General features: G+C 37.3%; 1 protein-coding gene across 6 annotated transcripts in view; it reads left to right on the top strand.

Moving 5' to 3' along the window:
• Positions 1-704: 704 nt before the first annotated feature.
• The window catches only part of Arap2 (ArfGAP with RhoGAP domain, ankyrin repeat and PH domain 2), a 168520-nt gene continuing 142470 nt past the window's right edge, over positions 705-26754 (top strand). For 3 of the 6 annotated variants that reach the window (XM_063240676.1, XM_063240677.1, XM_063240675.1), the window contains exons 1-2: positions 706-872; positions 16193-17230. In XM_063240676.1, the coding sequence (XP_063096746.1) occupies positions 16347-17230 (884 nt within the window). In that variant the 5' untranslated portion in view covers positions 706-872; positions 16193-16346. Of the gene's footprint in view, positions 873-944; positions 1214-16192; positions 17231-20556; positions 20697-26754 lie in introns of those variants that run through there. The other 3 variants (XM_063240678.1, XM_013149981.3, XM_063240680.1) reach the window with 3 other exon arrangements.

Below are 26754 nucleotides of genomic sequence, written 5' to 3'. Positions count from 1 at the left end.
TTCCCATGGACACGAGGTGAGGGCGAACCCTAATAATGGGACCTGCCCAATCACCAAGATCTAGTTCAGTGTACTGATTCCCGGGCAGTGCAGAGGCTGCAAAGTTTGGGAGACGCCGCCAAGCTCACCGAGTACCACTAATCATCAGTGCTGGCGAGGCTCCGGCTCTCTGGCACTCAGTTCCCCTTGCGAGAGCCGGGAGCGAGGTCCAGGCGCCCCGCGATGCCCTCGCCGCCCCGCGCAGGGCGCACCCCGGCGGCGCCGTCGGCCCGGGCGCCTCCCGCGAGGTGCGCCAGGTGGCAGGCGCGGCCCCGCGCGACCCACTGAGTCAGCCGCCCAGCTATGCGGCGGAACCAGGGCGGCCGGCCCGACCGCCCCCGCCGCGAGCTCGCGCTGCCCCCGCGCGGGCCGGAGGAAGCGGCGGCGCGGGCGCACCTGGGCCGGGCTCCGGCGGGCGCGGCGCTTCCGGAGCTGCGCGCCTCTCGGCCCGCGCCAGCGGCGCTCCCGCCTCCAGGTGCGGCGGCCGAGGAAGAGCGCCGCCCGCGCGGCCGCAGCCCACTGGAGACAGCCGGCGGGGCCGGGGACGCCGGGGCCGCGCCGGAGCGGAGGGCGGGAGCGAAGCCGGCCTGGGGGCGCCCAGCCCCGCCCCGCCTCGCCTCCGAGCTCGGCGGCCACGCGCCAGGCGAGTACCGGGGCGCGGACCGAGGACGGGGCGCGGGCGGGCTGGGCCGGGCCGGGGTGCCGGGCCCTCGGCGCGAGCCGGGGCGGCCTCACTTTTCCCGGTCAGTTTCTGGAGCGCCAAGTGCTGGGTTCTGGTTTCTGCCTCTTGGATTTGCTCCCGCGTGTGGGCGTCTAAAAAGAAAGCAGAAGCGGTAAGTGATAGAGAAACTGCACTTACTTCTGGGATTTGACCCGGCAGGGTGACAAGCCGGGCACACAGCTAGGACCTCCCTCCCCAGGAAGCAAGTTCCAGGCTCCTTTCTCAGAAGAGATAATGATTTTGGTCCTGCCTCTGTGCTCCCCCGCACCCTGCTCGTTGCACACTTTGAAGCGACTGGCCTGTTAATTAACTTTAATTACAACCCTTGGCCTCCACCCACTTGAACCCAACACCGTGCAGGGGGACCTGTGGAGAATGAGTTTATGAGATTGCTCCTTCTTCACTTTTGGAGACAGTTCTCTTGGGAGAATGGGTGTCATCCTATTTATTGAAGTAAGTGTTATTTTATTTCATTCTGGCTTGTTTTCGTAACCACTTTTCCCACCTCCTGACGATTTGGGATTATTTTGATGCGGGGAAGACTTCTCAAAATTTATTGTGAGCTGTAATCTTTGATAATGACAGGGAAAGTATAAGAGAACGATAAGGTGGTTTGTGTGGATAATGACATTTTAGGGTGCTGCCAGTTTGTATGATGATAGCAACTTTCTTATTTCTGTCTTTTCCTGTCTTTATTTTTTATGTTTTGCAAGCTTGTCCTTGTAGACTGTTCAGTGGACTAAATCCTTTGGGTTTAAAAACAAGTGTTTTGAAAATAAGCTATTTTTAAAAGTACATTTAATCGGATGTCATTGTTATTGCCAATAATAGTATTGTACTTACAAGCTCAGTATTGATCTCCCCGCACTTAAGCACTCTGCACCAGCAGGAGTGTATGGAACATTGCCCATCAGTAATTGGAAGGTGAAGTTATGGGTGTTTAAAAAAGAATGCTAACTTTTTTAACGAGGCAGAAGAAAATCCTCTGAATTCTTATTCATGGCTTTCATACACCTTCAAGAGAGATATGCTGGGAACAGTCTCATGACAGTCCACTGTTTAACAATGTTTTAAAAAAGAAAAAAGTGGGTCATGGAAGTAGGCTAGAGCCCGAAATGGAAATATCTCCCTGACTTCTTTCCAAACAGATATTTAACCCACACCCCTAAGGTGGGTCCTAACACCTTAAGAGGGTTGTGTATAGACTCGATTTGTGATTATCAGTACCCAAAGATATATTAAATTAAAATGTACCTAGAGGGTAAATCAAATGGCTCATTAAAACGTATTTATGTGGGTGTGCATGTGTTTGTATTTTTTCTTCTCCTGTGAGCCTGTCAGATTTTATAGGGGTTGCCTGTGCAGGGAGAGGCCAATGGTACATTTAAAAACAATTGATCATTCTTCTGGTTTCGCAAGTTCCTCCCAGTGCGGTTCATGGATATTCACTAAATACTTTTCAGATTCAACTTAAGCTCAGTTACTGTGATTAAATATAGAACTCAGATCATAATGAATTGCAGTTTTCATAGGAACTGTTAGATTAGCATTTTTAAAACTGAAGTACACTGTTTCAGATTCTGAGTTACTTATTTTGTCACTTTCTTATCTACTTCTTTGCAACTCAGAAAGTTTGGTGAAACTGGCTATAAAATGGTAAGTGTAAATGAAAGTCATTGCTTTAATACCTTCTTGTAGAATATGTTCCCCTCTTCTTAATTATTGATTTATTGAGTTCAAATTTTACCCTTAGCAAAATGTGGATATTTTTTGAATTCTTTCTTTATTTTGGGATTCTTCAGGTAGAGATTTTAAAGATAATGTTGAAATATTTCTTAAGTTTTGACCAAATGTGACAGATGTGAAAAGTTAGGAGATGCCTTCTTAATCTTTTCTGCTTTATAGTTTATTATTTGAGCTTTTAAAAAAAGTATTGGCTAAATTAAGTATAATATTAGATAAGCCATTTGGCTTAATAATATTTTCTTGTTATGATTTTGTCTAGTTAGAAATTTGACTTGTGCAATTTTGTTACACTTTTGACTCAGCATAAGCTGTTTATGATTGAGAGGGAACAAAGAGCCCTGATCTGGATTGGAGTAGTCATTTTATTGGGCAGGTTTGGCAATGAAAAGTACTTACAGGAAGCACATTGTTTTTCTGTCTTATGCTGTACATGCCTGTGGAGATGGACAGGTGAAGGAATATTCAGAGACTGATCAGAAGGCTTTAACCAAAACAGAATGCAAACAGGACAGTATTGGTTGTAGTACACAGAGTATGAGAAGGGTTTGATCTGTGCAAGAGAGGAAGAGAATTGTGGTTTCCTTTTTGATTATCAAATGGCTTGGGCTTTTGGGTTGGATGACAGTGAGGGATCATCCAGAGTTTTCCCCCATCTTCAAGAAATGCAGACTCCTCACTCTGTTGTTCAGAGCCCTTCAGAGTTGACTCTAGCCAGCAGTTGTGGTGTCGTCTTTCATCACTTGTTGAAGCATCATGGATCCATCTCAGCTACTGAGCCTCCTTCCTGTTACCTGGTGTTTATTCTGCCTTTCTTCCTCCTTCCTGGCATTCCTCCTGCTTTCAGATAAAAAGGAGGATACACTGGAGTCATTTGTAGGAACATGGATGTACCTTGAGATCATAATGTTAGGTGAAACAAATTAGATATGTAAGCTTAAATAGTGCATGGTTTCTCTTCTGTGAGAAACCAAGAATATAAAGAACGAAATAAAAGGTAGATAATAGGAAAAGGGCTGATGGATCTTTGTGAAAATAATTAGAATGTGTTCCAGCATGTTAAATGTTTATAGCTTAACATGTAGTACTTTTGATTTTAGTACATGGTAAGAATATCGGTCTAGATTCAATCTTCAATATGGGTAGCCAGTTTTCCCAAAATAATTTATTAAAGAGGCTGTCTTTCTTCCACTGTGTGCTTCAAATAATTGAATGTACTTGGAATTGTTTCTGCATTTTCTTTTCTGTTCCACTGATCCTCATGTCTGTTTTGGACCAGTACTGTGCTGTTTTTATCACAGTAGCTTGGTAATATAATTTCAGGTCCAGGATTGTGATGCTTCCTGCTTCGTTCTTTTTACTCAGATTTGCATTTGCTATTGTGGAGCATAGTTCATAGTAGCTAAATCTTGGAACTGGATTATATGTTCATCAGCAGATGACTAGGTAAAGAAAATGTGGTATTTTCACATAATGGAATACGACTTTGCCATAAAGAAAGAAAAACTCAAATTCTTTGCAGGAAAATGAAGGTATTTTGTGACCATATGTTGTGAAATGAATCGGATGCACAAGTTTAAATGTCATATTTTCTCTTAGATGAGAAATCCAGACTAAATGAGCAAAATAAAAGATGGATATTGTCATACAAAGTAGGGAAATAGATTGTTTATTACAGGGAAAATGGATCAAGAGATGGAGAAAGGATGGAGGGAAGGGTTAGGGGATGAAAAAATGAATTGGGAGTGTGTTGTGTGCATGTACCAACTTCCCACAGGGAATGTAAACATTAAAATCTACAACTGTGAACTAATAAGCTAGAATAAATTTTAAAAAGTGTTAAAATGTGTCATGTATGTGTACCAACTCCTCAGAAGGAATGTAATTATTATGTATTACAAACTTATACTGATGAAAAGCAAAAAAAATGAATATTGCTTTCTGCACCAGTGGTATTTCTTCTTGTACGTCTTGAAACCCATCACTGGGTCTACGTTGATCCCCTCAATTTGCACAGCTCTGAGTCACTGCCGTGTTGTGCTAGATTCTTGGGGTTGATTTGAGATGTTAGTTTCAAAGTAATTCTGAAGTATAATGCTGCTTCTCTAGGTGATTAAAAGTAAACCATAGGAAAAGTAAGGTTTGCAAAAAAACCTTTTTTAAAAAAATGTCTTCATTATTAGGTGCTTTTTTTGATGCAACAGATTCTGCCAAAATGTAGCTATTCATTCTTTACTGGCACTGAGCAGTAAAGGATTGATTGAATTTGAATAAAATACAGGTGATGGTCCTTTGCTCATTGTCTAATCTGCTACTTTGTTTTAAACTCTTGGAAGGGGGCATTGTATCTTCACTTTGGATGTGGCTACTGTTTTCAAATGAGATAATAGATATTGTTATCTTGAACTGAAAATATTTCCCACTATTATCTTGGAGAAAGTAGTGTTCTTTAAATATTTATTAAATGAACCAGTATAAATAAATAGCAATAAGTTAGGAGACATTTGTTGTGGTACTTTCTTTTTAAAAAAAGAAACTTGACAATTACCGAACCAATGGAAAGCCCTTAAGTGGAGTTGGAAAAGAGGTCAGGATAGTATTTATAAATACAAAGAGGAAACATTTCATGGTAGGCTATTTTGAAATATCTGATTGTTGGTGTATAGACGTGACTCAAACTCAGTGAGATAGTACAGTATCCAGTTGTGCAAAAATTTTTAAATTGTGATGTAGCATACTTACGCAATACACTGTAAGTGTATACTTTACAATTTTTGTATTGAAGTGTAATGACCGTTTTCACCACAGTGAACATTAAAGCTATGTCCAGCATATCATGCATTGAGACAGAATCCTGAAGAATAAGTTCCTGTGAGGAATAAGGTCAATAAGGAAAGAATGTCTGCTTCTCTTTCTTCCCGTTGTCCGTATACAGATAGTCTCCTCAGCGGAGAAGTAGGAGAGGCCAGTACCAGGCCTATGCAGGTGCCTGAGTGTTAGAGACAGGCAGCCAGAGTCTACCTTAGTGACGCAGGCTTCAGTGTATCTCTCCTTCCCATGACTTCCGGTTCTGCCCTTGTAGAAACTAGAAGATGAAGTCATTCTTTGGTTGCCCAAGCTTAGTGTTCTACTTTAAAGATCTTACCATTAGGATGTATAACAAGTTGCAAACCTCAGCCAATTAACTGAAAATCTCAGTGGGCAATTTAAAGGAAGAATTTATGAAGGATCGTATCACCATTAAGATATTTGCTAAAATACCTAAACCTAGATGTTAGCTGTGCTACCATTTAACTTTTCATACTAAATAAAGGAGTTAAGACTCCTGGCCTTCAAGGGCATGGAAATACATAGATGTTAAATTCTAGATTTTAAAAGTTGTGCTTGTTTCAGATTGTACGTTAAGTTGTTCAGTAATAAAAATGCAGCTTAGAATAATCCTTTTCCATGATCCAAGCATGAAATGATTTTGCCTAGAGCCTGCCTATTTTAAGATCTAACCTTAGTTATTCTCCATCTAGCAGCTACTAAATACTTGTTTGCCAGATACTATTCTAAGATGCTTATGCGTATTCACTGATTTCATCTTAAAATCATCTTAAAATGTTGTTATTCCTGCTTACTGATGGCAGCTGTGAGTTGCAAGAAAGGAATTTCCCAAGTTTGCAAGGTTGCACTGCGCTGAGCTGGAACCTCTGGGAATCACAGTGACCTGGGTTCCAGGTCTGTTGTCTTTTTTTCCTCCATACTGGGAATCAAACTCATGACCTTGTACTTATACCATAGAGCTAAATCCCTGGCCCTATTCTTTAGCTCTTTAGAGGTGGCATTCTTTTTTTGTTTGTTTGTTTGTTTGTTTGCTTGTTTTTGGTAGTGGGGAGCTTACAAGCTCACACTTGCCAGGCAGGTGCTTATGCCACTAAGCTAAATCCCTGGCCCTAGGTCTGTTGTCTTTAGGTGAAATCATCAATCTCTATATGCTATCAACATCTATATTTCATGAAATTAATAAAGTTGTGTTTACTGCTGTGTTAAGTGCTTTATGGGTTTATTAGAAGAATAATTGACATTACTTAAAGGAATGTCAAATTGTTATGCCATCTGAAGAACCAAGTTCTTCATGCCACTCAAACCAAATATGTTAATATAATATGAATATGGTCAGGTACATTATTTTATATAACTAATAACCAGCATTTGTTGTAAACTTGCACTTGACGTCATGTACTGTTAAATATAATGTTGTGGATATGAGGCATATTATCCTTATTTTACAAGTGAGGAATCTGAACTTCAGGGAAAGTTACATAATTTAATCAGGATACTCAGAAAGTGGGGAAACCAGGTTTGGAATTCTTGCATTGTGATACTTGTGTTATTGCATGGCTGGCATTAATGAGGGATTAAAGACATACAGAGTAGGAGGGAGGACCTCATGGAGTGACGGTGCTGCACTTCTGAGCCTTGAGCTGGCTCTCAAGGAAGAGAAAAAATTAAAGTGTATACAACACTGGGACTCCATTCCATGCCTTGTCTCTTTTTTGTTGTCATAAAAACTTAAAATATATTCTCCTAACTATTTTGGAATGCACAATATTATCGTATTAAGTATATTTACATTGTTTTGAAACAGAGTTCCAGAAATTTTTCATCTTTTAAAACTGAAATCCTGTACTCATTCATTCTCCTTTTCTCCCTGGTAACCACCATTTCTACTTAGAATTTCCATGAATTTGGCCCCTAAGATAATTGTTATAAAGAAATTATATAGTATTTGGCCTTTACATGATTGGCTTATTTCATGGAGCATCAAATCTTCAGCAGTCAGCTGTCTTGTAACAGGTGGCAGGATTTCTTCCATCTCTCTCTCCTTTTTTTCTTTTTTAATGCTCTTAGTAGTGGAGTCTTACATCCTGTGTATGCACCACATTTTGTTACCCATTTATCTGCCCAGGCACATTGTTTTGATCCTTTTACATCTCATTTAAATATAAATCTTTGAGATATGATCAGATTTTTTTTTTTAACCGGGGATCGAACTTGCAATCTTGCACTTGCCAGGCAGGTGCTTATGCTGCTGAGCTAAATCCCTGGTGTTCAGAATTCTTTTTATCAGTACTTTCATATTCCAGTTTTTTATACTGTCACCATTGATGTGCATGTGGTTTCTGAATACTTGCTTTGGTCTTATGTGGCAGTTGGATTTTGATTTAGTACTGTACTGTATCAGTGATGTGTTAGTTGCCTTCCTGAAATCATAAATATGAAATAAATTTCAATAAACTACTGTATAGATTACCATTGCTTTTCACAATGATTTCAGAGATGTTCTTGATTAATTTATTAACTCATACATCTCAGGCAACTGCATATGAATGAATATAGGCTCCTGTTTTTAAGCACTTATGTGAACATACCTTCCCACAATTGAACTAACAGGTCTGTAATTTTGAACCTGCATGTCATGGTATATTTGAGCAGTATTTCCCTAGTGAATGTAAGTGCTTATGCATAATGCACAAAGGTGAGGAAACTATGAAGTCTTTGATACATTTCTACCATTAAATCAGTTGTACAACTGTTAGGGCATCTCAATTAATAGCATAGATTGTAACCAACTCTGAAAGCATAGCTTTGAGATTAGAGTTTTCTTTCCAAAGTGTTCATGAGGATTAAATGAGATCCCTACACAGATGATCTACTAACCCTTTACAGTTCTTGGTTATTGTTAGTAATGTAAGTCTGAGGAGAATTAAACAACTATGAATGTGTTTTGATGGGTGGGGAGGGCGTGGTGGTCTAGGTATAAAACTTAGGTAAAAGAGTTCACAGTGAGTATACATTTAAATGTGTGAGATGTACACACTTAGATGTGAGAGGAGTTGGCTTCCTGAAGGAGCTTCATTTCATACATGATAAGGAGGGTAAATAAATAATAGTGTCAAGGAATGCCAGATGATCAGTTGTATACTCTTCAGGGACTAATCACTCTTCCTGAAATAATCAGGAGTCCTGACCTTCAGCTTTTTGCAGTCTGTATTATACCACGGGATAGAATAATATGAATAGCACCATTTCTCTAAAACTTTCTTCTTTCTCTTGTGATTGGTTATGGTAACAAAATTGAACGTGTCTTTATGAATACTTGGAATTAATATCTCAGTGTTAAACATTGAGTTTCTTTGATGTACAAATAATATGCCTGGTTTTTATGACATATTTTGTACTGAAACACAAATGGACTTGTAAGACCTGTAGCCTGAACTACTTAGTTGAGCATATTATGCATGTGAAATCCTTTAATTTTCCAAGGAATTAGCTGTTTTTCCACAGTAAGTTAACAAGTTGGAAGTACTATAGTACGTTCTAGTACCAGGCACTATATGAAGACTTAATTAGTTGTAGAGATTTAAAGGAATAAGAATTGTCCCTGAAGTTTTAGGTGCCATTGTAGAATGTTAGTGAGTATCTTATCTGCTGATATCACTCAGTTATGGAGACCGAAAAAATATCTTCTCATGTATTTTGGATCTAATCCTGGGATATAGTTTGATTGTATTGGGAACTACTGTTCTAGAATACAATAAACTTCTTTGTTACTTTGAATCTGTAAGACTTCATTGTAAGACATTGAAAAGTTTGATTATTCATGTAGCTGTCATTTTTTTTGTATTTCTTTTTAAAGGTTCTTTTCAGTCCTATGATCCTATGATTGTCAAGCCTATTATTTCATCACATTTGCAAGTTTCTAACTGTGATAAGGTTATACTTCCACTTTTATGATGTTTTGATTCATTGTTTGAATGCATTAAATGTACAAGTGAGTTCAATTATACTGTTGTTATTTTTTGTCCTATAATATATTGGGATCAAGGAAAAGCAATTCCTAAAGTTGTAAGCATTGACTAATGAATGGCCTTATGACTTAATGAAATGATTTAACTGAAAGCATGATTTTGGGTTGTTTTTTTTCCTAGTTCAACTAAAAACATACACAGATTCTATAGATAGTGGGGGAGGGTGGGTGAGAATGGGGAGGGGCCTACTGTGTGGTCTTCCTTGTTTGAGGCACAGGAGAGAGAAGGCAGTCCTAGACTGTGAGTTGTTAAATGGCTCATTGATGGTTTGGACTGATTCTGGCAGTCACCTGTCGTACTTGACTTTAGGTTTGAGAATCTTTTTTTTTCCCTCATGGTAGATGGATTAGAGAAGTCTGTTTGAATTCCATTTCTGCTCCTTACAAGCTGGTTGATTTAAATAAAGCTATGTGTACTTTACACTTCTCATTTTAAAATATCTCAAAGCTGGGAAAGGTATCTTTAACAACATTGTTGAGAACCTATAAGTGATAGTGTTTAAATCAAGGGCCAGAGCTTGAACAGTGGACAAGATCACATGTAACAGATTGCTTCTAAATTTTATTTCCTCATGGAAACTTGTCAGGTTAGGACCAGCATGTGTACAGTCTTTATGGTAGTGTCCTATATGTGTTCTCTAAACATATATTGCACTATGTTGATAAATAATTTGGCAGTTATTAGGAACTTACATGGGCACATCTTCTTGGCAGAGTATGTCATGATAATAAAGTAATAGTGGAAACACTGACTTGGCTTTGTTATGTGCTGCTTAGTATGTTATGTGCTTTGCCTGTCCTAACACATTTCACAGCAGCTCTATGAACTGTAGGTGTTATTATTATTCCTCCCGTTTTCCTGATGTGAAACCTGAAGCCAAAAGATTAATTACTCATACAGTGGCACAAAATGAGTGGGGAACCTGGATTTGATTCATGGTCTTTGGCTTTAGAGTCTGGGCTTTTAGACTGTAGTCTTCTATGGAATGAGCAAAATATAATTAAACACTTGCTGAGGTCTGAATGGTGTGTCCCTCACACCAAAATACATGAAATAAATATTCATATATTTTCACAGTACTGGTAGTAAGAAGTGGGGAGGTGATTAGGTCAGGAGGTGGATGAGATTAGTGAGTTTGTAAAATGGGCTAAGCTAACTTGTTAGCTCACTTGGCTCTTCTGCTGTGTGAAAACACATCGATAGTAGTGCCATATATGAGAAAGAAGTTTTTACAAACACAAAATCTGTTGGTGCCTTGATCTTGAGTGCCTCAGCTTCCAGAACTGCAAGCAATAAATTCCTATTCATTATATATTATTCAGTCTAACGTATTTTGTAATAACAACCTGAATGAACTAATACAACATTCTAAGAAGTAAATGTAAGTTTATGCAGAAACTAATGTGAATTTCTCATTTTGTAAAAAGCTTATAAAAGAAATAGTGTGTGGTTAGACCTTAACCAGGGAAAAACATTTAAGCTGTGGTGCAAGTAAGTATCATGGTGCGAGCAAATGTTTCCTAGGTGTCACTGTGTGCTAAGGACTATTTTGACATGATGAATTCTCTCCTTTACTCCAGTACTGAACTACCCAAGTGTTTCCATTGTGTGGGAAATGCAATGGGGCATATCATCTTGGACATATGCCAGTGTTCATATTTCAAGGGAATGTAGGAGATGGGATTTAAACCTACTTTGAATCCATGCTTATATGCAGTGTATTAGGAAAGCCTTTCTGTTCAAGGAGGGAAAAGTATGAGATTGGACTTAGATAAATGGAAATAAAGAATACTTGAGAAGTGTAGAAAATTTAGAATAGGGATTACTACATTTTATGCATACCATGATCATCTTTGAAGATTATTCCAGTGACAGTTTCCTGTGTTACCCACAGTTTTTGTTGTTTAGTAGATCCACAAATCAGCCCCTGGAGGGCCATGTACCTAGAACATGATGCATGGGCCAACAGGCACACTTGGAGGTCAAAGTAGAAGGATGTAAATTTCATATTAAGGAATTTAGCACCATATATATTCTCTGTCTGTCTGTCTGTCTGTCTCTGTCTCTCTGTCTCTCTGTCTCTCTCCTCTCTTTTTGCTGTACTAGAATTGAACCCAAGGCCTCTTGCCTGCTAGGCAGATACTCTTAACACTGGGATGTGTTCCCTGGCTTTTGCTTTGCTATGCTTTTCTTTTCTTTCTCTCTGTCTCTCTCTGTCTCTCTGTCTCTCTCTCTCTCTCTGTCTGTCTGTCTCTCTCTCTCTCTCTCTCTCTCTCTCTCTCTCTCTCTCTCTTTCTCTCGTGATTCTTGGGCTTCAGCATCCCAAGTAGCTGGCATTACAGATAGGCACCACTGTGTCCTCCTCCTGAATTATAATTTTATGGAGTTAGACATGTCCATCTCTTTGTGTCAAAGCATGTGCTTGGGTACTAGATCTTCTAAGGAAAAAACTAGATCTTGGATGTTCATCTCTTGGGAGCGACCAGACAGTTAAACCAGATGATTGGATCATAGAGCTGGCATAAAAGTGCTGAGAAGCTTCTAGGGCCTAGGAGAGTGAAGCCTTTTCCCATTACGAAAAAGAACCAGGGCATTGGTCATATTCAACATCTTAAGTGGTTGTAGTGAGGTGGTTTTGTGTAAAATATTTAATACCGTTATCCTTTGTTCAGTTGCCCAGGAAGTACAGATGTATGTGTAGACTCCAGAGAAAGGAAAGGATTTTGTGTATTAAAACACAAGTACAAAACACATGAACAAAAGTGGCTCCTCAAACACTTCTGCCCTCCTTACCAACCTGTCTCCATCTCTTAAACATGTTTCAAGTACTTTGGAAAATTCCGGGCTACTAGTTAATAGATGTTAATGTTAGTAGAATATGTCCATAGAAAAGCAGATACAGACGTGCAAAAACTATAAAATTATTAAAGAGCTTCTCTCAGAAGAGTGAAAATTAATAATCAACTGAAGTGAGTGAAGGATGTTGATAGAACGTTTGACATAGGTTAAATATGATGCTGGTGTCCTAGGACCTCCCTGCCCCCCCACCCAAGCAAATCCTAGAAACTCCTCTATTGCAGGAAATATGTGTGGTGGTTGGAATCTCATGCATATTTGCTATTTGGATCAGTAGTACTCACTATTATTATTAATAGAAGGGCCCAGACTATCACGTGGATCTGTAATGAGCATAGACTTTATCCTTTGGAGTATGTTCAGTGACATGCCAAATTTGGAGTTTTGATACTTTTCTGATACATGGAGCATGGGCAGAATTGTTCAGAGACTGTGTCAGTGTTTCAAGGAAGAGATACACTGAGGCTGTGAACCACAGCAAGGCCAGTGGGGGAGAGAAGTGTATTAGTCAGGCTAGTTACTGCTTTATGTCTAGGTGTCCCCAAAGAGCTAATGTGCTCAGAGCAGCCTTTGGAGGAGGATTAGACCAGAGGACACGATAGCTAAATGTGCTGTGGTGCTGGGTGGAAAGAGGCCAGTCACTGGGAGCCTGACCTCCTACGGGATTTTCACTCTGGTTCTTGCCTTCACGGGCTGCTTCCTGGCTGCCATGACATGAACAGCTCAGCTCTCCGCTCATGCCTCTTTTACATTCTGTTTCTTCTTGGGAGCTGGCTTACTTTGGACTAAATGTGAGCCAAAATAAATCTCTCAAAAAAACAAAAACAAAAATAAAAATAGATCTCTCCCGCTCCAAATTGCATGTATCAGGTAATGTGTCTCAGTGCAGAGGAAAGGGATTAAGACAGCCATCATCTGTAGCAGTGCCACAGACTGTGTGGTTTAAACACAGAAATGTATCTCTTAACAGTGCTGGAGGCAGGCTAGCTGAGTGGGTTCTTGGTGAGGGCTCTGTCTTCCATCCAGGCTGCCTTCTTGTGACCTTTCACTGCAGTGGGCTAGGAAGGGAAAGAGGATGTTGTCTCTGGTGTCCGTCTGGTGAGGGAGCTAATCCTGTGTGCCAAGGTTCCAGCTTTACCACCTCAAAGCTTAATTACTGCCTAGAACCCTGTCTCCAAATATGGTCATATTCATAGGCCAGGGAGGTAGGACACAGTTCTCTCAATGAGCAGTCCCTCTCATTCAATGTCCTGGATGAGACATGAGTGGGCTTGGGAATCCCCTCAGGTCTTTGGGACTGGGGATGGGTGGGTTTTGGTGCCTGAAGGTTTCTTGATGGGTACATTTTGTGGGAATTGTTTTTATTTCTGTAAAGTTTTTATAAGCACTGGTAAGGAAGACTCTGCCTTTTTATACTTGATTCTACTTATAGGGAAAGTACTTCTAATCATTTTAAATTATTGACCTGTTGATCCTGTTCATCATTTCTAAAGGGGATAAATTATATATCCACTTTATTATTTGTAATAGTGATTTCCATTTTACAATGTGCCAAAGAAATAGACAGTACAAAATAAGGTGGCTTGAATTTGATGTTGAGGTTAACTTTTTATTTCTTTTCTAACCATTTTGATATCTTGATGAGATGCAGAAGTACCTTACTGACAGGCATTTTCAGCCTTTTTTGTGTTTTAACTTCTCCTGCAGTAAGATCTGGAGAAGATACGTTGTTTTCCTTCTGATAGTATGCCGATTTCTCAGTGTTTGCTGGTATTTTTAAATAATGAAGGCAATAGCCTACGAACAAGTGGCACCTAACACTTGCAGAGTCCGAGCAGTGCTTTGGAGAGCTTTTTTTGATGTGTTTTCCAGGAATAATACATCAAAGCTTGCTCAGACAAATTTACCTTATCTTATTATTTGTTTTTGTATATTTTGTATTTTTTTCTCTTAAATTTTTATTGTTTTTGTTAGTACTTCTTTATAGTTCATGATGATTACATTCACTGTGAAGAGTTGGTACGTGTGTATAACACATCTTATTTGTTTTTACTTTCTTTTGTTCTCCCCTCACTTCCCTTTCCTCCTGTCTCCTGGTCCCTTCCCATTTGCAAAAGATCTGCTCCCTGTTTTCTCTTATCTGTCTTTTATTTTGCTCTTTAAATTATTTATACTTCGGGTTTCTCATGGATGAGGATCCATGTGATACTTAAGTTTATGTGCCTGATTTATTTAGCGTAGCCTTATGGTCTTTTTATGGAAGAGTGATATATAGAAATTTACATATATGCATTTTCATTACCTGAACACACACATATAACCATCCCCGAGATAAATTCACTCTGTTTTAAAATCTGGTTGTTTGGGAGAATAATCTGTCTGAATGTGAGACAATGAGGGTGCTCCTTGGGCCTCAACTCAGGGCCCATTTGAAAGTTTGTTCTGTTTTTTTTTTTTTCTCTTTTTCCTTTTAAATTAAAAAAAAAAAAAAAGTATGATGTGTGTTCTTCCCTGTCTATACCTCACTCTGCCAAACAAAAGCACTGTGTTTTCTCAGCCCCCCACTGTGTATTCTCCAGCAGTTACAGTATCCCATGCTTATCACAAGGCCAGGATATTTGTGCATCATGGGGATGCCTGTCAGTAGAAGGGAGAGAAGGAACAGTTCCTGGGACAACTTGACTACTCCTTCCTCAAGGCCAGGATGTTTGTACAAGAAAAAAAAGATACTTTTTGCAATTGCTAAAAACAGATGAAAAACTGCTAGACCTTCATCCACTCCTATAGGAATAAAAAGCTTAATTCTTTCTGGGTTAATTGGTCATCATGATTTTTTCTTTTTCTCTGTCTTAATTTCTTTTTGCCTTTTCCTCTTCTCAAGCTGAATTTCTTTTTGGCTCTCTTTCTTCTCCAGTAAAGCTTTACCTGAGTAAGCTTGTACTTCCTCTCTGGACTTTCATTTCTGTTGACATCATCAGAAATCTCATATATGTAATCAAAACTACTGTGTACATTGGAAGAAAATGTGACCTTTGAACTTTTTATCTTTCATTTTCATATTAGCTTCTTGTTATGTAATGTATTTGAGAAATGACTGTGTGAGTAAATCTTATTAATATTGTTTAAATATATGACCCGGTACTGCAAAAAAAAAAAAAAAAAGAATATATATATATATATATATATATATATATATATGACTATTTGCATGATTGAAATGAAAATTAGTGACTGAGAAATATGTTCAACCTGTTAAGAGTCTTAAAGATATTAGTTTTTTGAGGCTGTTGTTTAACAGGCCCAACCTATGGGTATTGTATTTTAATTCTAATTCTAGTGCCTGACTTGGGTACTGTTTGATTACAGCCTAGACAATGGGAAGTTATCTGTTAACTTGTAAATTTTTGTCCTATAGAAAAGATAGTCTCAGTGTTACTTTGTTGCCCTAAAGAACATTAACTAGTTTAAGAAGAATCTTACATAGCTAACTTATTCTAATGCTTTTTAAAACAAAGTCTGTGATAGACACAGATGCTCTTGGAAACAGCCTTACCATCTTACTGGTTACTCCTTCAGTTACGGAGATGAATAAAATGTTGCAGACATGTTCGTACTGTATGTGTGAGAAAGCTTATTTTTAACATTTTGAAAATTATAGTTTGATACTGCCATAGTATTTCTGTTGTGTGTCTTTTAAGTTTTCCCTAGAAATTCACTTCCTGGAGTGTGCAAAGCAACATGCCACTTCTATACTCAATGAGTGAAAACTGTCCTAATTACTGTTGTATCTTTTTCAGGTAAAGTTTATGTAAAACAAAGCTTTACTAATTAGCATGTCCTGTACTGGAGGTATAGCTTAATGGTAGAGTGCATGCTTAGCATTTTAAGATTGTGGGTTCAGTGTTTGGAACACATATATTGCTATACATATATACATATATTTTTTTTAATTTAATTTAATTTTTATTTTTTCCAGACGTTAAGCTCACGAAACATTCTTCATGGAGAACATAACATTTGAGAAGATAACTTCTTGAATGGTAAAGGAAGAACCAATAGAGAAGTATATCTTATATATGCGCCTCATTGTGCTGCTTTGTAGAATTTAGCTTAGTAATGAAGCCACCATTATGTCCTCAGTCAGTGAAGTAAATATTGATATCAAAGATTTCTTAATGAGCATTAATTTGGAGCAGTACCTCTTACATTTTCAAGAGTTTGGTTTTTATACTGTGAAGGACTGTGGAGGAATAAATGATAGTGTGCTACATGAAATCGGAATATCACCTACAGGTCACCGTAGGAGGATACTAAAAAAATTACAAATGATCTTGTCAAACATGCAAGAAATTCCAATATATGCAAATATTCGTAAAACAAAGAATGAAGGCACTTCAAAGGATTGCCATGCTCCATCTTCTGAGAGGAACACCTGCATGGAAATTTCTGTTTCTGGAAGTACTCAGACACCTAGCTTGACACAGTTGGAGACAGTTAAAAATCTGGATCAGAATGACATTCATATGAAAAAAAGCCAATCTTTCCAAGCGGATGAGAAGTTAGCTCTTTCTGAACATGACTTGCCCATTTCAGAAGAATTACACCAGAATTTGGATTCTCGTGATTCATTATCTGGTAAGATAGAATCTTTGCTTATGAAGAAGACTACAGATGGTACAGTTAAAGAACAACCAACAGAAAAAGTTGATTTGGTGTCAGAAGACTTCAGCATACTTCCTAATGCAGACCCTGAATGTCATTTTTCCTGGAATTGTTCAGCGTCAGAAGCGCAGTCTACAAGTGGACCTAATGGCTTAGTAGAAAGATCACTACCATCCCCACTGTTTCCGTTTCAAGGAGAAATGGTTGTAAATGATTTGTATGTTCCGTCATCACCAGTGTTGTCACCTATGAGAAGTCGTAGCAAGCTGGTTTCAAGGCCCTCTCGATCTTTTCTGCTGAGACATCGGCCTGTTCCAGACATTCCAGGGGCGACAAAAGGAATTTCAGGGAGGTAAGAAATTTGATAAGATGTCAGTATTCAACTTGGAGTCATTTAATTTTTTCAGTATTTCTAAATTTTACACACACACGTACGCACACACACACTTACTCAACCAACGTTTTCTTCTCTATTCAGATTTTCTTCCTAATGTCATTTGTAATGTACCTTCTTTCCCAGAGTTTTTCTACCTTATAAGTCCCTGGGACTTCTGAGCTTTTTGTCCTTTTAATTGAGGGAGCATCTCTTCCATTAATTCTGTCTGGATTTTCCTAACTACATCTTCCCTCCACCTGGTATTGTAGTGTTTCATGACTACAGTTGTCATATTTCAGTTGCTGACTCTGTCTCCCAACTTGGTCATTGTTTTTCAACAGGAAACATGCTTTCAGGGCTTGTATCTTGGAGCTGGGCACAATGTTTGGCAGTGTTAGGTGATTCAAAGCACCAAGGTTCGTATGAGTCATTGTGCTAAGTAGGAAGGATGTAAGGAGGAATGGAAGTGCTTGCAGTCTACTGTAGAAGACAGATGTGAAAAGGTAGCATGACTTGATGGGAAGCAGAATTCTAGAACCCCACCAGCTAATGATATGTCACTGGTATCCTGACATGGCTGCACAGTACGAGAGATGACGATTTACAGTAGTAGAAAGAGAACACTTTCATCGGTTTTTCAAAGTTAACCCAGAATAGCTGTGGCTTTTTTCAGGGTTGAGGTGGGAAATAGTTTTTCCACGAAAAGGTAATACTTGTCTTTCTATTAGGGGGTGCGAGGCTGTTCAAGCTTTGTGGTTACCAAAGTGCTTTACAGACTTCTGTTCAGGGTGCAGGTTGACATTTCTCCACCATTTTCCTAAGCCCAAGTCTCGGCTACTGATTGTCTTGCCTTTAGGTACTTTTGGGGATTGAAGTGCAATTTGGGCTTGCGAGAGAATGGATAGCCCTTTACCATTTGCAAAGTAAACATGGCCGTTAACAGGGCTCTGTTAAAGTTTAAATGTCTCTTATTAGAGTATAAACTCTTTGAGGACAGAGACCCTAATGAATTTCTCTTTATGTTAACATTTCTAATGTTAATAGTGAAGTGTGGTAATTGCTAGGAATCAGTAGTCAAAATGCCATCTATTAGATCTTTGGTGATAGGTTGTTTTAGAATTTTTGGTGAGCTATTTAATCCTCATAGGAACCCTACAAAATTAGATAATCTTTACACTGTTCCACTCAACACATATTTTTAGGCTAACTGGTATTTCATTCTACTACATTTGACTCTAGAATCTACTCTCTTAACCACTCATTTATTAACTATTGTTAAAAAGTTGACTACATATCAAAGAACTAGATTATTTTGTAGGATTATAGGTCATTAATTTTGTAAGCCCTTTTAGCTTTAAGTCTTTTATTTCATTCAGAAGGCTAAGACAAGAATATAAGCAGAGTCTGAGCTACATTGTGAGTTCAAGCCTATATGTCACAAATTTTAGAAAGGATCATTTGATGCTCAGCTTGTTGTATATGTTGGGTTGCAAAACTGCACCTTCATCCTCTGAGAGTCCTGGCAAGGTCTGAGAATTAAATTGGTGTAAAATAGATTAAAAGGGAAAATGTACACATTTACTACCACAAATAAATATAAGTTTTACCCCACATTAGAAACCTTGTAAGGAGGGACCTAAAGAAAGAGTCTGCCACTTACATAATGAATTGTCAAAGAGTAGCAAGTTGTGAAAAAGTAAATTATGTGTCTTGGGAGAGGCAAGGGTTGACAGGTAAGTTCAGGTAAGTTATTCTGGAAGGCTGAGGTAGAAGGATCACATGGTTAAGCTCAGCATTGAAAAGTTAGCAATTTAGGGAGACTCTATTTTAAACAAGGACTGGGAATGTAGCTCAGTGCAGAAGGCCTTGGTCCAGTCTCCAATACCCCCCCCCCCCACGAGTTATTTTAACAGTGTTAGTAGAGATTTCTTATGCTCTCTCTGACTTCCACTCTGTTCTTGCAGACAGGTGGTTACTGCATTCATACAGGTTTTTCATTTTCTGTTTTTAAAGAATACCAAGGTCAGAGTGACATCTTTGCATAGAATCCCTTTAATTCAAAATAGTTAATACTGTGTTAGTGTAGTAATAGTTATTACTATTACTAATAGTTAACTAATAGTAATTAGTTAATAGTGTAATAGTGTACTAATAGTGTATTTTTAAATCCTTGAATTGTGAATGTAAGCTTTGCATCATACAAAAGATTATTATGATTCAGTTTTTGAAAATTAGAATTGAAATAACATTAAAATTAGTGGTGAATAATTTAGTGGTAGCTTATCGCAGCACTGTTTTCCTGTGATTTTTAGGTTAGATTTAACCTTTATTTCTTTGATTATGGAAGTTAATAGACTTTGCACTTTTGATCCTGAGATCATAAAGTGAACAAATAAATAATAATACCTTCAGATGTGATCCTGAATATTTCTTATGATCCTGCTTTGTACTGCAGTAAAAATTGGATAATTTTAAAGTTACAGCTTTTTAAATGGAATGGAACTGTGGTTTATAAAATCTGAGTTTTTCTTTAATCAAATAATGACTTCTACAAATGATACTTAGTGAATTTTTTGATCTAGCAAATAATATTTCTTTGCAGATGATGATTTTAACATAATTACTTGTTAAACGGCTCATGAAACTGTTTAAATGAATATGATGCAGTGTTTTCCTCTGCATGGAGCCTCTCCCTAGTCATAGTTCTTTCCTTCCGCCTTGTAATTTGTATAGCTCGCACCCTGCCCGTCTTCTTTCTTGTTATTTTATCTGACACAATTGACGTTCTAGGTCAGTGATGGCACACTTTTAGAGACCAAGTGCCAAACTGCAACTCAGAACTCACTCATTTATTGCAAAGTGTCAACACTGCAATCAAACCTGAATAGTGAAGTTTTAGGTTATAAAAATCCAACTCATACATTAATATCTTTTGTCTTAAGAGACCAATAACATGCATGCCATAGGTTTGCCACCTCTGTTCTAGGTAAATCAGTTCTGTGTTCTTCTGGGGGTGCTCCTAAATTCTTGCCTGCTCTTTCTGTGGAGGGCTGGGCTTGGTCAGGAAATGGGGTCAATGAACCTTAGAATATTTTCTTAATTTCTGTCACTTGAGGCCTCAGCTGCTGCTACTTTCTTTCTTTTTTTGAATCACCTTCACCTTGAAGCTCTCTCAGCAGAAAGCAATTCCAAGTAGCATTTGCTAGCATTATGGCCATGAGCACTGATCTTTCTCAGAGGAAATCTGATAGAGTAAGTAGCAGATACCTTCAAGCCTCTAATGGTGACACCTTTCTTCTGCTCTGCAGCTTAATGGTTTTTGCATATCTTTCATGCAGCTATTTCATATTTGACATAGATCACAGAAACCTTTCTTTTTGATGTAGTGCCGTTTAATGTTTGGAGGAGGGGAAAATAAAGATGTAGAAGTTGAGAGCAGGAGGTAAGCACAACTGTGATTTGATGGAAGTTTATCTTATAAAACACATGAAATGTCAAACCTGTTAGCAAAAAAATGTAAAGAACAGTAGTATGCAATTGTTTACTGCACTAAATACAAAAGAATAGAAACTTCTTACAGCTTTTTCATCTTGAAGAAAATTTCACAGTTGAAGGAAAATGCTTAGCAACCTTAAAATTCAAGTTCTTAAAAAATTCTTTTCTTAACTAGCTCTATGAAAAAATAGGTAAATTATTTCAATTTTTGCAAAGTTATCAGCACCTAAATAATTAAAATTTAAATAAATTTTTTAATTTAATGTATCTAACTGCTTGATACACTTTAAAGTTCCAAAGTCATTCATTTATACTTTATTTTTCATGAGTAAAAACATATGAATTACAAGCTTATTAATAGATAAAATACTTCATGGTAATATTTTAGATTTGTTCCCTCTGTAATGATCAGTTATTCTTAAGGACATTTTGGGACAGCCCCAGGATCATCTGTGTATCATGAATTTCATGTTATTAGTCTGTGCTGCAGGTAACCCACTCTTGAGTTCAGATATGTGTTAAGTAAATATGATAAAAATGAAAAAGCTCAGGATAGTTTTAAACCTTTGCAAAGTTTTTCCTCTCAATTAATCTGGACAGCGACGAGTATTGTGTTAATAGTTGTGGTAAGTGCATCTGTTAGAATGTTCTGTGATGAATGATTTATATATATATATATATTATATATATAGTATATTATTGATTATTTGAATTTTAATTGATTATTTTTTGGTGACTGTTTTGGCCTAGTAATAACAGGTTAAGTGTGTCTCCTAAAGAAAGTGTTTTTGACATTTATCTTTATGCCACCGCCTTTATTGGCAATTTTAGAACCTCTGAGTGTGTGCTGAACATTCACTTTGAACAAACAAACAAACAAAAACGTCATTGTGTCATTACGTCTCCCTTCTTCTTTATGTGGGTTCTTTACACAGACCATTTTAATTTGGATATTGAAGATAGTTTCTTTGCTTGCTTTACTTACTATAACAAAAACTATAGTTGGGTGCTTAAATAACAGAAATTTATTTTTTGACAGTTGTGGAGGCTGAAGTTTGACATCAGGGTGCCAGATTGGTTGGATTCTGACTGAGGCTTGCCTGGCTTTCCAATGCTGACTTTTTGATACCTGCTCATAATGCCTTTTCTCAGAAGCCAGGCTTCTGTGTCTTTCTAGAAGGCCATCACTATTAGAATAATAGCATAAAGCCTTCAGTGTTATTAGAATAGGGCCTCTTTTAACCTTAATTAAGATTGTACTGCCAAATATAGTCACACTCAGATTAAGCCTTCAGCATTTGGATTTTGAGGGAACATAGTTCTGTTGGTAATTTTCTTGCAGAGAAATTGTGTATTGAAGGAATGAGATTTAGGTATTTTCAAAGGCCTTTTACAATCATATTACATTCCACAGGTAAAATAACTTTATAGGATAGTAGCCTGTCTCAATATCTGAAGATTCCCTCTACTGACATTTTTGTTATTTGAGTTTCATTTTTATTTTTTGGTCTTCTTTAAAATACTACTTTCTTTTTTAATACCAGAAATTGAACTGAGGGCCTCACGCTTGCCAGGCTGGTGCTGTGCCTATGTATTACATTCCCGCCCTGAGTTTAATTTTTAGATTTTATATTTATTTGGGTTTTTAAATTTAGTATTTAAACATGCGTTTAAATTTACAAAGAGCAAGCTTTATTTTTGAATTTCTTTCTCTTGAAAATTTGCAAATCAAGAACTGTACTCTATTTTCCCAGCCCATTAGTATATTGAAAAATTTCTGAACCTATAACCAGTGACATGCAAATTGTTTAGGATGTTTGGAAAGTTTTTTCCAGTATTAGCTTGTGGAACCCTGCGTTGGTCTAAAGTACTGATGGGAGGGTGTAGACAAGGAGTAAGCTACGCCTTTGTACTTTACACTATTAAACTTACTAACTGGCTTCCTGGTCAGGAACTCTAGTGTGAGTCATCTTTAAGAAATGATGTGACCCGTGTGACTCTGAACCATTTCATCCATGAGCATGATCTCAAGTTGTATACGTTTACCTACAAGAGCCTCGAGGTTTTCTTTCTTTATAGTTGGGTACTTTCCATTGTATAAAAGTACCTCTCTGCAGCTGACAGGCAAGCTACCCTGACTTTTTTCTGGTTCCCTGTCACGTAGAGTATTGTTCACTTTCAGTCTATGAACCCCTTTTCAGGTTAAATGTGTTTTTGTATAAAGCATATTGATGGGGCCGACAGGTTCCTGATCCACTCTGCCTGTGTTTCTTTTCATTGGTGAATTGAGGCCATCTGTGTTAGTTTGTGTCCCTAGTATAACAACTAAAGGAGTTAGTGGGGTCCAAAATGCACAATACATCCTGTGAAAGTTAAAGGGGAGGAAGTGTGTAAAAAGGGAAGGCAGTTAATTATCATGATTTGAAACTCATATTGTTTTCATTGTTCTGTTTAGTTTGACTTTATTCTGTTTTGGTTTGTCTATTTTATTATATTTGATGGCATGACCAGCTATTTCAAAGATAACAAAATATATCATGGTAGCCATTATTGACTTCTTGTTACCTTGTTTTAAAGTCCTGTATTGCTTTCATTGTTTTGTTTTGATTGATATTTTTTATATTTTGTTTTGTTTGATTGTATCATGTCTGATGATATAGGCAACTACTTTGAAGGTAACAAGAGGCATCTGGTAACAAGTAGCCACTGTTGTTTTACTATTACCTTGTTTTGAAGCTTCCATTGTTTGGTTTTAATTGGTTTTACTTTGTACTGTTTTGATTTTATTATGCCTGATGGTATGCACAGTGCTTTTGAAGATAACTAGAGGCATTATGGTAGCTATTATTGATTTCTTTATATTTTGTTTTAAAGCCATGAACCATGTTCATTGTTTTGCTTTGACTGTATTCTGTTTTATTGCATTTGGTTTTATTCTCTGTAAAATAAAAAAAATGATTTGATAATGCCAGGAAAAGTATTTAGACAGTATATGATTTGGAAAATATCAGATGTATAGAAAGTAAAGTGAAATAATGACAATTATCATATTATGTAGAGTTAACTATCAATAGCTTGCCATAGGAAAGCCACAGTTTAGTTGGTTGAGAAAGAATAAATTCAGCTGACTTTCTTGATTTTTCCGTCCACCCCTGGAAGTAGCCAGTATTCTGAAATTAATGTTTATCCTACCTCTGTGTAGTTTTGTACATGAAATGGTGTTTTGTAGAATTTTTAATTTCTGAAAATGCAGTTTATTCTTTTACACTTAATGTTTCAATTAGTACTGTTTTTGAAATGTCTCCATGTGGATGCATGTATTTTGTGCAATAGCTGCTTTATTGTGTTTTATGAAAATAAAAGTTCTGCAGTTTATTCCCGTGCTATAATGAAACCATTTCATTATTAGAAATGAAGAGTGTTTATTTTGAGTAGCATAAGAAACAAATGCACACATCAGGTTTACCAGCCAGTCTTTTCTCTAATAAGCTTAACGATTGAGTAATCATTGCTGCCTGTTCATGTAAGGAAACAGTAAATTTGCCCCTTGGTGAGTGTAATGTCGTTATGCACGTGAGGAGATAAAAGAGTGCGGAAAGTTTATTACGTGTATGAGTAAGGACAGTGCTGGGGATGACTTTCAAGGCAGCGTTTCTTTCAACAGAGAGAACAAGGAGCCTGTGTTGGGGAAACTTCGCAGTGTTCACATTGCGAAGACTTTTCCTTACGTGTGTAGGTGTACATATATTCCTGAGTACATTCAAGTCAAGGTCATGTGTTTATGTGTTGTGTAGTAAAAAATAGTGGACAGGAGTGCTTCATGGGCAGGTTATTTAGTATTAAATGAAATTAAGATGAACAAAGTGCAGTCTAGCTCACTTGAAAGAGTGACTCATGGAGACTTACTGAGATTGGCTGGTTCCTTGTGTTTTCCTCTGGAAACAAAAAGGAAACAAACAACTCACATGAATATTATTAGCAATCACTTAATGGGGCAGCAACCTCTTTCCTCACAACTACAGTTGATTGGCCATAAAAGTTCTTGTTTAGCAGCTAACATTTATGTTGTCGAGGGCACTGGTTTAAGCTCTTTGAAACCATTATCTTTAACTTTTTTTTATTTTGTCTTTTTCTTTTTTTATCGGTACCACGGATCGAACTCACGACCGCACACTTGCAAGGCTTATGCTGCTGAGCTAAATCCCCAGCCCTGAAACCATTATCTTATACTCAATCTAATGTTCCTAGCCAGAGCCCCCCACCTCATCAATAAATGTGGAAATTAGTACTGTTTGGAAATTCAGTACTGTTGTGGGTGCCTTGGCCATACACAAAGGCATACTGATAAGAGAGGATGATAACTACTGCTGGGTTTATAATTTTTGCAAATCATCTGCGCTTTAAGTTTTAAATGTAGAAGTGTCTCAGAATAAATGATGAGAAATGGAATTGAAGGAAGTGGGCCTTTGAATGCTGGCTTGGCCACTGTTAGCTGTGGGATCTGGGCCCAGAGCTCCTCTGTTCTTTGTTGATAAAATTAATATACCTAGCCCTTCTCAGAGGGTTGTCTCAAAGAGTCAAAATGAGATGAGACGTCAGTTTATATACTCTTTCTCATGCTTTGGGCATAGCTTATTCAGACATAGAAGCAAATATAAATTACTAAGAGACTTCAAAAATTTTTTTTCTTATTTTTGCTAGTATTTTATCTATTGTAGTTCAAATGAACTTAGCGATTTGGTATTCACTTCTTGGGTGGATGTTGAAGAGCAAAATGAGAAAAATGACAAATTGTTCCTTATATTCTATATGACTAGTGGTTAAAACAAAATCCTTAAAATACCACTCATGGGTATATTTTAAAAATTCAGAATGTATTTTTATTTATATAGTTTGTCAGTAAGTTAAGATTTCCTTTTTTTAACAATAAGCATTGTAGTTTAGAAACATGGATTATGGAGCTACAGTATATGGGCTTGAATCCCATATTAGTTACTAGTTACTTGTAAGTTGTATTTTTGACTGTTATGTATATGCTTAGCCATTTGTATCTTCAGGTTTCATCCATTAAAAAATTACAAATCAAAAATTTTCTATAAAATATTTGTACTGAATGTGTACCACAACTTTTTTCTTATCATTTATCCCTAAATAGCATAGTACAACTAATATTTACATAGATTTTACATGTTATTAGATACTATATATAATGTAGAGATGACTTAACAGGGAGAACAGTGTAGCTTAGTGTAAATACCACACTGTAGTTTAAGGGACTTGGTATTCCCTGGGGTTCTGGAACTAATCAGTCAGAGGACACAGACTGTATATATCTGTGTTGTATGTGTAAGTAGAATTCTGAGACCTGTGTTTCGTATATTATAAATGATCAAGAAGAATTAGCAGGGTTTATGATAAGTTGCAAGTTACCAAAAAATGTAGTAAATTTGATAACCACTCCCTTCAAGGGTTCAAATTACTGTATTACAAAATATTAACATAGTACTTGTGTTAGTAATATACAAATATAAGAAAACAATTGCAGCCTTATGAAAGTATCAAGGTTCTAGAGATAATGAACAAATAAGTGGGGAATGGTTTTAACCCTTTGTTAAAGTTTTGTGCATTTCCCTTCTGATTTCTATCTTGTCTGTAAATGTCCTTTTTGTTTTTAAATATGTACCTGCTAAGGACAGGGGTCTTAGCTGAGCGGCACAAGCACTTTGTCTGGCAAGAGCGAGGTTGTAAGTTTGATCCCCAGAACCAAAAAATAAAAAAAGAAAGTACCTGGTAAATATATATTTCATATGGTATAGTTCGGCGGTTTTGGTAATTTAAATATGTGATTTCTATTTCCAATATTGTTCAGTATTTTACATGTATATTTATTTATATACTTATATATGGTTTACATACATGAATATACATGTAAAAATCACATAATTAATTTACACATAATAAAATAGATTGAGTTTAAATATTTAGTTATTAGGTTTTGACACATA

The sequence above is a fragment of the Cavia porcellus genome, unplaced genomic scaffold, assembly GCF_034190915.1.
Source record: "Cavia porcellus strain 051 isolate PalLab524CR breed Dunkin Hartley unplaced genomic scaffold, mCavPor4.1 scaffold_30, whole genome shotgun sequence".
Classification (NCBI taxonomy): domain Eukaryota; kingdom Metazoa; phylum Chordata; class Mammalia; order Rodentia; family Caviidae; genus Cavia; species Cavia porcellus.
This window is presented reverse-complemented; position numbering and strand designations above follow the sequence as displayed.